This window comes from Pygoscelis adeliae, unplaced genomic scaffold (genome assembly GCF_000699105.1).
Source record: "Pygoscelis adeliae isolate BGI_AS28 unplaced genomic scaffold, ASM69910v1 Scaffold36, whole genome shotgun sequence".
Lineage (NCBI taxonomy): Eukaryota > Metazoa > Chordata > Aves > Sphenisciformes > Spheniscidae > Pygoscelis > Pygoscelis adeliae.
In genome coordinates, this window is record NW_008824934.1 from 5,118,764 (window position 1) to 5,128,789 (window position 10,026).

The window sequence follows — 10,026 nt, forward strand, 5'->3', positions numbered from 1 at the left end:
TTGGACGTGAGGAAAAATGTCTTTACTGAAAGAGTGGTGAAACATTGGAACAGGCTGCCCAGGGGAGTGGTGGAGTCACCATGCCTGGAGGTATTTAAAAGACGAGTAGATGAGGCGCTTAGGGACATGGTTTAGTGGGCATGGTGGTGTTGGGTCGATGGTTGGACTCGATGACCTTGGAGGTCTTTTCCAACCTTAATGAGTCTACGATTCTAACTTTAGTTCTTAAAAGTTCATAAGAACTTAAACTGTTTTTATTAGGTAAGAACTATAAAGTCTACAGTTCTTTAAAGAAGTTTATTACTTCTTCTAAAGAACCCTTTTTTCTTAAAAGTAATATAGTTCATATGAATACAGTTCTTAATGAAAAGTTCTTTAAAAGTCTACATAAGAACTTTTATTGTTGACTTAGTTCCTAACTGACTTCTTAGTAACTTAATAAACTTTTTAAATAATAAACTTTTTTTATTAACCTAATAGAAGAACTATGGTTCCTTAAAAGTCTATAGTTCTTTAAAAGAGCTTTAGTTCTTTAAAGTTCCTTAGTAAAACAACTTAGTAAAGTGAAATGAAAATTTTAAAGTTTCTTAGTTCTTAACTGACTTCTTAGTAAGGTAAAATAAATTACAAAAAGTTCATTTACTAAGTTTTAAAGTTTATTAAGTTCTTTGTTAACAATTACTTTTTTTAAAGTTCCTTATTATTATTAAAGAACTTAAGTTCTTAAAACAAATTAGAAAAGAACTCTTCTTAAGAACTTTAATAAAAGAAGACCTTAATAAAAACTAAAACTAAATTTAATAAAAAAAAGTTCGTAAAGTCATTTGGAAGTTCTTAAATGTCATCTTTATTGTCTTTTAGTTCTTAATAAGTTTTCAATAACTTTGTCTTTTATTAAAAGAAGTTTACTTTTTTTTTTATTAAGTAGTTCTTAATAAAGTTTGAACTTAAGACAAGACAAAAGAAGTTTGCAGAACTTCAGTCTACAGTAAGTCTTAATAGAAAAAGACAATAGAGATGTTAAATAAGAACTTAAGAACAAAAACTTCTTTAAGTTCTTCTAGGTTCTTCACGGTCTTATTGTAGACTAAGAACTTCATTGCTATTTAAAAGTTCTTTAGGTTAAAACTTTAAGAACTTTTAAGACATTATTAAAGTTCTACTAAAAAAAGTTTGAACTTAAGAACTTTTTATTTCTTTAAGAACTTTTAATGTCTAAAGAAACCCAAGAACTCAGTTAAAAAAAGACATTATTAAAGTTATTAAGACAAATCTTCAAGAACTCAGTTAAAAGAACTTTATTATTTGTCTTAAGAACTTTATTGTTAAGTTCAAAAACTTCAAGAACTCAAGACAAATAAAAAGTTATTTTAACTGAGTTCTTGAAGTTCTTGAACTTAATAAAGAATTAGAGATATTTAATAAGTTTGTCTTTTTAGTTCCTTAAGAACTTTTAAAAAAAGAACTTTTTAATGTCTTTTTAAGACATAATAGAACTTAAGTTCTAAGACTATAAAAGACTAAAACTTTAGAAGTTTATTAATTTGTCTTATTTAAAACTTTTTTATGTCTTTATTATGTCTTTAAGTTCTTAAAGTTCTATTATGTCTTTTAAGTAACAAAGAACTTAATAACTTATATTCAAGACACAAGTTCAAGACCAAAAAAGTTTAAGAACTAAAGTTAGTAAGTTCAAGAACTGAAACAGACATGAAAAAAGTTCTCAAGGTAGTTTACATATGTTCAAGACAGTTCTTAAGTTTATAGTTGAGTTCTTGAAGTTCTTAAACTAAGAACTTAAAAGTTTAAAAACTTAATACTAAATAAATAATTTCTTAGTTCTAACTTTATTATTTCTTAAGTTTATTTAACTTAGAAGTTTTAACTTGAACTAAGTTCAAGAACTGTCTTAAAAGTTTAAAAGAACAATAAAAATTTGTTCACATATGTAAACAACTTTTTAGTTGTTCATAAGTAATTACTTAAAAAGACGTCATTTTTTCAGTTAAAATAGTTCTTTAAAGAACTATTATATGTCTTCAAGTTCAATAAATCAAACTCAGAACAAAACGCGCGCCCGCCCCCGGCACGGGGTGGCATCCTTCGGGCGGCTCACCTTTTGGAGCTGATGGGGACAAAGCATGACCAGAGGGACCTCGCACGCGGCAAGTAACTGAGGGGCTTTTCTTTCCAACACCGATGTTTCGGGGGCCGGGGGGGCGGCCAGGCCTGCACCCCTGCAGGACGCTGTTCCCTGAGCGGTAGGGACTGGAAGCAACTGAAGGAGAGAGTTAACACCCTCTGGGGGAACAAGTCCCCCCCACACACACACCTCTCTCTCTCTCACCCTACTTTTAACTACTTCTCTCAAGTTTTCAGCTCCTTTTGTCATTGCTCAAGCCCCAGCACCCTTCGAAAAATAGTTAAACCCAAACCCCAGGCTAAGTATCGCTCTGCCGGCGGCGCTGAACTGCCTCAAAGCACCTGAAATGCTCCCCAAAAAAGGAGCATGGAAATACCTAGCGATTGCAAAGGCAGATTGGAGATCCACAGGTTCCCCGCCCACCCACAAGCATCCCTCGCCACCCCAGCAGCACAGAGGCGAAGGGGCACAGCACGATCTGCCTTTGCGGTGATGAAACCCCTGCATGGCTTCCTGAGAGCATAAAACACCCCCCCGCGATGAAGACAGGCCGGCCTACCCTAAGGCAGCCGCGCGTCCCGAGGGCAGCTCCTCTCTCTCCAAGGTCACTTTCCCCCCAAAAATCCCACATACATCCAGGTTTTCTGACCAAAAACTGTTGCCGCAGCTACCCCCAGCAGCTCACCAGGGCGAGTGCTTTAACTCAGCTCTAGTACTTGAAGGAATCTTCATCGGTTTCCTGCTGTAACTCCTGTTTAGCGTCCGATCGACTCCTCGAAAGGATGCGAGCTGCCTTCTCTGTATGCTGGCACGGCACAGCCGCATTGGAAACGCTACCCCTAGCAGCGGGAGGCTAAAAGATTACTCAAGCAAGGTTCTTCTTGCTCTTCCCATTTCGGAGAAGCCTTCGGGAGGTGCTGAAATGGCATTCACGAGACGGAACAGACGAGGGAATACAATGCAAAAGATTTTTCCCTTTTTCATTGCGTTTTATTGAAAATGAGAAATATTGACTGCAAAAATCATCCCATTCTGCTTAAACGCCAGGCCTTCATTCCATCGATCAGTTCTCCAGGCAGCAAAGGACACAAACATCGCGATCACCAAAAAACAGTACTCGGAGGCCGAGCGTGGCCGCGTTGTGGCAAGCTAGAGGCGCTCTCCTCCGCGAGCGCGGAGGCTCCGGGCCGGCACGTGCCCTGGCAAAGGGCCTTCCTTCACCCGTCCCTAATATTTCCCATCAGCACAGTGCCAGGCTCCGGCTTGTCTCTATTTCACAGCAAGGACAGCATCCACAGCTCACGCTTCTCAAGACAACCACCTCGACAGACAGACAAAGGCCACCGGGAGCGTCGACGCCGAGTCACGGCGGGCACAGATTTCATCCGGCTGCGGGGAAGTAACTCTCACGCTTGGCGGGGACCTCAGAGCCCACACGTCATTTGCACGCAAAGAAGAATTTTTTACGGAGAAAGTTGAAACAGCCCGGGATCTGTTTGTACCTCCCCTTGGCAGAGACGGCGTTCGCCACCTGAGAACGGAAGGAGAGCGGTTGAGGAGCGGGATGCTTTCCCAACTCGCGCGTCGGGACACAACCTCTCGCGGGAAGCACGGTGACGAGGACGGCCAATGGGACCGTGGGACAGGAGAGCAGGCAGGTCTCCTAAAATGAGACATTTTCACCGGCAAAAACAAAGGGGACACGAGGGAACACGGCCTTTCAAGAAACCCAAGCCACCACTGCCTCCGACGGGTGCTTCTTGGCGTGAGTCACTACTCCCTTTCCCTTCCGGTGTCTACTTAAAAGCAGATTTCCTTTCCACCCATTTTCCTCCAGACACGCCCATCCTTTCTCCAAGGTCACTTTCCTTGCGCGGAATGCCAGCTGGCACAGCGGCAAAAATCATCCCATTCTGCTTAAGCGCCAGGCCTTCATTCCATCGATCAGTTCTCCAGGCAGCAAAGGACACAAACATCGCGATCACCAAAAAACAGTACTCAGAGGCCGAGCGTGGCCGCGTTGTGGCAAGCTAGAGGCGCTCTCCTCTGCGAGCGCGGAGGCTCCGGGCCGGCTGGCACAGCTGGGTCTCACGCTACCCCCTTGAAATCAATAGCTGCCGTGCCACTGCATGCCGAAGAAGCGCTGTGACACCAGGAAAATGACAAAAAAAAAAAAAAAAGTAGGTCCTCTCTCCCCCGCTGCCTCTGCAAAAGACTTTTCTGCTACTTTTGTAGAACAGCAAAAGCGTCTGGAAGTACCTACGCTTGTCCCATGCTCGGGCAATCTTCTCTAGTCAACAGGGCACGCAAAGGAAACCGTTTATTAGCCACACTGGTTCCACATTCCCGGCACACGGCACTCCTCGCGCACCAGGACACGTGAACACAAACATCTGGCATTGTCTTCCCGAGGGTGAGATGCTCCTCAAGACTTACCACGGTGTCACAGGAGCTCCAGAAGATGCAAAACCCAAAGAGAGAGCACCTGTGGAGATCTCCAGGCACGAGAGACCCAGCGGGTCTTACTCAAGAGCACGATGTGCCCGGACGCGTGGCGGCACGCTTACGACAGTGCCCCGTGTCCTGCCGGCTCGGGCTTTTGAGTGTGGGATGAGCTACGCTTTGGTCTAAGGCAATTTTTTAGCAGCTTCCTTGGCAAAGATACAAGCCTGTATTTTCAGACCTATTTCTCATTAGAGAAACCTCAAAGAGATTTTTGGCAGATTAATGCCAGACACTTTCTTAATAATTAGGCCTCTCCACAGTACCTCCAACTAGCCAACCCATAAACTGAACGCTCAATATCGTCCTTCCTTTTTTCAGTGTAGGCCTCCATGCCCTGACCGATTGCAGCTCTGACCATTTCCTTCATCATGACGACAAAAAACCAGGAAAAAAAAAAAGACATTTACCCGCAGTAACATGTTCAGGAATGGGCATGTTGCTCCAGCACGCTGTCCAGTGTTTCCACGTACCACGAGCCGCTCGACGCCTCCCTCCAGGAGACAAAACCTTCAGAGAAAGAATGAGAATGTTGCTGCTAAAGCCAGTCTTCTGTTCTCGTCTCACCGAGCTACTGCCGCTCCCTGGCTGCCCTCTCCAATGGAGTGAGTTGCCCCCAACCGACTTTGGCCATGAAGCTCCAACTTTTTTGCTAATCCCCCTGTACCTAGCAAAGGATTTGCACGGGCTATCTCACCTGGAAAAGTTGAGTAGGAGACCAAGATGTCGCTGGGTGTGGGCAAACTGGCTACGGCATCTGGCTCGTCCACGTTACCCAACAGAGTCTGAAAAGGAGTCGCATCCGACTCTAAAGAACCTCCAGGAGCTTCGTCGCCGGGTGAATCACAATCCACTACAAAGCCTCGATCTCGTTGTTCTGCAAAAAGCAGCAAGATGACACTCCCTGAAATTCATCTTACCCAAGCATTCAACAAGCGTACATCCTCCATTAAGAAAAGACAAAAAAACCCCAAAACCAAACCCCATAAAGGCCCTCCAACAAAACAAAGCTTTTCGGCTCTTCGGCTGCACTCGTTGAGTCGGAGGCATCGGACGATTCAGGTGAACGCCCTCGGTTCGTGCTTCCCCACCAACCTCATGGCTGAAGACCAGAAGCGGCCAGTCAGCAACCACTGCCTGGCCGCGTGCTTCAATTACTCCCCTCCTTCCATCCCACGTCTCTCTACCGTGCAGTAAAACCATTCCAGCACATGAAAATCGGTACCGCCCTCCTACGAGAGGCTCGTGTCTGAGCCCTTAGACTCAACCCATGCTAGCGGTCAGAATACGTGGCCAAGAGTAAGAGAAGACAGCCCGAGAAACAGGCGACGAACAAAAAAGGAACAAGAAGCCAAAGCCTAACCACATCTCCGACGCCTGCTTACGCCCAACAGCCAATTCGCTTCGGGAGCTAAAACAAAGATTCACCTCCGCCACAGGCCTGGATGAAGAAGAGTTTGGGTTTTCCTCTCAAACTCGGGCAATTGGACCCATTGAAATAGTTCACAATCTTTTCTATCGGAATGGGTTTTCCATCCGTTCCGTAAATGCCTCCGGGAAACTGAATGTGGCTCGTCTGCAAGAGGAAAATCCAGGAGCTAGTAACGCGGAAGGTGAGGCCAGTTCCGAGGGAGCCCGCTTCTGATCGGGTGCTTTGTGGCCTAAAGTTACCAGAACAAATCTCACTTCCTCGCGTGTGGAGGAATCTCACTGCAAACGCACGCACCACGTCAGGGTGAGGGGACGCCCGGGAGTCATTTGAAACACACTAAATCCCAGCAATCCGACTCCTCTTATTATCTAAATCCTATCCCGCCTCCTCCAGCGACAGGGTTCTTCATCCTCTGGGACAACGGGCACATAATATACGCCATTTTCCTAATGACTGCTCTCCTCTCCTCGTCCTTCAAGGCCTCTGACTTGCGATAAATAGGCTTTACGACTAATAGCATCTCCCTGGTCAGAGCTGGAGAGACAGGAAGGACTAAACGACCACAGTATGAGGGTTAGCACTACCTCCCTTCGCTCTCTGCCCATCGCTCAGGTCTGAATTACACACCCCAACTTCCAAGAGGGAGAACCACTTGTCCACTGGATCAGACCACACTGGAGAAGCTCCTGTTTTCTTTAACCCCAACACAAGAACGTAACTCTCTGCGACGTACTGCGACGGCAGAACGGCTATCGGATCGGTCACGACAGACGGTTTCCCTCCCTCCCACCCACCCTGCGTGAGACCGCGGCGCAGGGGATGCCCCCTTCCCGCGCGGGCAACCGGGCTAACGAGCAAAGGGAGAGATGCGATGAACCCACCTGACAGCCATGGGAAAGGATCACCACGATGCAGCAGTCCGAGGCGCTGTGGTCCCGTCGTGCCAGCTTCTGCAGCTCTGAAACCATTTCCTACGTAGAAAACGTCACGGTAAGAGTTTTTCAAAAAATACTTCAGCCACAGATTACTGCCGGGCCCTGCTCTTATCAGTCTATCCCGGCTGCGCTGCTCAGAAGGATCCGGTCGATCTCTCTGCCACGGGATAACATGCACCGGCACCCACAGGCGGCAAAACCCATCAGCAGACAGCGAGTATTTCTGCAGTTCTGCCCTTATTGAACATTGGTAGCTTTAATTACAGAGGTTTCTCTCCTCGCTGCGTTCTTTACAACACAGCAATGTAAACCAAAACACGCTTCCACGGGCTTTATCCACTGAAACGCACCGCTGCTGACTGGGGGCCGGTGGGGGAGCAGAGAACCTTGTTTTACTTTCAGCGGCCGCTCCGGATGATTGAGCTCGCTCCGCCGCTTCGAGTAACAGCTGAGGACTGTACAGGCAGGCAAGTCACACCCCCGGCTGCAGACAACGCGGAGGCTGTCAGAGCTATCACAGGAATACAGCCTCGCCCATTTCCCTGCAAATCACAACCAGGACTCAAAGTTCAGGCCGAAAGGCGAAAACATGCAAGGTCCTTTCTCCTTCTGCAATTGCAGCGTGACAATAAAATAAGAGGACGCCAGCGGTTGATTATTTCTTCGTGCGGCGCAGGCTGGGGCTTTCGGCGTGCTGCCAACACGGGGGGTACGTCCCATAACGTGCTCCCATCACTCTGGGGGGCTCGCCTCTCTTCCCTCCTGTTAGCTGGACGCGGCCGGCCTCACCTCAGCTTTGAGATCCCGCCGAGTCAGGACGTCGAAGCGCAAGGCCTTGAAGCGCTTCTCCAGCTTCTTGCAGTCCACGTCGGAGCCTTCTCGAGTCGACATAGCCGAGTCGCTGCTGAAGTTGACGTTGTTGAGGATCAGGCAGCATCCACACGGATCAGCTTTCAGCTCGTAAACCTGGCAGGCACACGTCGCAATTAAACGCCCTCTTATTTGGAGCGCTCACTGGCTAATCCAGCGGGACGCAACGCCAGCGAGGAACGGGAGTCTTTAAAGTAGCTCCTGTCACAGCTTTTTCATTTCTCCAGGCCTAGGGATGGATAAGAGCATCCGTTCTCCGCACGCACATTGTTATCAGCAGCCGGGGAACACAAAACAACCTGCCAAATCGGGGACCGCCTTTGCGGAAAACCGGCTGCTGCTTTACCTGCAGCGTCTCCGATGGCAAGCTGAAGTATCCAGGAGTTTTTTTAGGCATCATCAAACCTCACCACGAGAGCCCACGCAAGGAGCCAAGAGAACGGGTAGATAAATCACCCAGAGACTCAGCTTTACCATCGATGACAGCACCGCAGGAATTTTACGAGGGCTACCCAAACACCTGCATCAATACAGCTACGAGCCTCGCACGTACACGGCCAAACTGTTCGCTCCGCATCGGATACCCACAGGCTGTCGGAAGGCGACTCCAGACACACACGCTGCCGTATTCACAACACTCGCTTCCCTGCGCGTCTCCCAGCGCGCCAAAGCGTGCTGCCCGCGTTCGTTATTGTTTTCCTGGCCTCTGTCCCTCAACGCTACGACTACGAAGTCTAAACACCGCTTCGCAGACAACACGCGCGTTGGTGCCTTAGGAAGTTACCAGTTGCCTTGCTGGAAACTGGTGTTTAAGCACAACCTTTAGCTCTGCGATATGTTATTTGCGCTACAGCTACGGTAATCCTAAGGAGGAGCCGGCTAACGACTGACCTCCTCCGAGCTTATCAGCCCCGTTAGACCAGCGGCAGCCTCGGAGCGATCGCTCAGATAACAAGAAGCAAAACCCGGCTGTCCCAGACCTATTTCCCGGTGGCCGCCCATGAGTCTTTGCTTAATAGGGAACACTTTTGGCCTAACCAAATACTAACCAGATCACGGTTCCTCTTGTCGACGGCCGAACCTACAACACACAACAGAGACACGGTATTTAGCTCTCTGCACTCCGCGACGAGACGTTACACCCGTTCCTCCTGGAATTAACGTCAATCCTGCCCCGTCGCCCATGGCACATCGGTGACACATACGAATTCCCTCTTCCCACCCCGCCACACGCTGGAAACGAGCGTTTGGCACCCCACCTCTCTGGAACAGCCTGGGACGTGGCTCACCCCGGGCTGGCGCGGGAGGCGTTCGAGGTCTTTCGCTCTCAGCTTGGACTGGGATGGACAAACACTCAGGAAAGTTCACATCTATAATGACACAGGACAGTCGGGTCTCACCTTCTCCGCTTTCCGATTTCACGCTCCAAGTAACCAACCCGGGGTCCCCAGAAGGACCTGAACCCACACCTGCCTGCCGCAGCGTCCCTGCTGTGAGGCTGCGATACGACATCGTGTCCCTTTTCCCCTTTTCAGGATTCGACAGACTAAAGTTTCTCCTTACAACCGCACAAGCTGGATCTGCACGCGGATTCAGCGGAGCACAAGATGGCAAGGACATGGCAAAAATCATCTTTCACCAAGGTACCAGGGAGGCTGCGTGCAAAAATACGGAGAATGAAGCTCCTAACACCACGGGCACGCAGCTGGAGCTTAAAAGCTTCCGCTACCGGAAAGCATGACATTCTCCCAACAGCTCTGCGTAGTCACCTCTACGAGCCACGCTCCAGGACAACAAAAACCAGGACTTCACAGACTACTACCCACACCAAGAGGGATCCCAGCTGCCGCCCCCCCATGCTGCTGCTTGCCCAGAAAACAACCATGCCCTTAATACTTACTTTTGCTACGCTTTTCTCCACGTAAGTCCAGCTCAACAGGCCTCAGGTCGACCAGCTGCAGCGGTGGCGGCGGGCGTTCGCACTCCTCAATCAGCATGTCCGCGAGATCGCCCTGCCCGGTGTCCCGCAGGATCGAGAGGAATATAGGAAAAGCCCGTTTCCCTCGAGTCTCCAGGTCGATGACCAGCTGCCGGGCTTGCTCTCCTCGGCTGCCGGCGCTCTGCAGAGGAGGAAAGCCCAAGAC

The 10,026-nt window shown here is 48.5% G+C and overlaps 2 protein-coding genes across 2 annotated transcripts in view; one reads left to right on the forward strand and one right to left on the reverse strand.

The window, feature by feature from the left end:
• The window catches only part of LOC103918062 (EF-hand domain-containing protein D2-like), a 17,544-nt gene extending 14,653 nt beyond the window's left edge, over positions 1-2,891 (forward strand). Inside the window, exon 3 of the mRNA XM_009325301.1 lies at positions 2,811-2,891. Within this exon, the coding sequence (XP_009323576.1) occupies positions 2,811-2,891 (81 nt within the window). The remainder of the gene's footprint in view (positions 1-2,810) is intronic.
• Positions 2,892-3,133: 242 nt separating this feature from the next.
• CASP9 (caspase 9, apoptosis-related cysteine peptidase) overlaps positions 3,134-10,026 on the reverse strand; it is a 9,263-nt gene continuing 2,370 nt past the window's right edge. The window contains 10 exon segments of the mRNA XM_009325302.1: positions 3,134-3,674; positions 5,056-5,072; positions 5,075-5,155; positions 5,343-5,522; positions 6,074-6,221; positions 6,959-7,048; positions 7,802-7,978; positions 8,932-8,963; positions 9,172-9,252; positions 9,783-10,002. Coding sequence (XP_009323577.1) covers positions 3,582-3,674; positions 5,056-5,072; positions 5,075-5,155; positions 5,343-5,522; positions 6,074-6,221; positions 6,959-7,048; positions 7,802-7,978; positions 8,932-8,963; positions 9,172-9,252; positions 9,783-10,002 — 1,119 coding nt within the window. The 3' untranslated portion in view covers positions 3,134-3,581.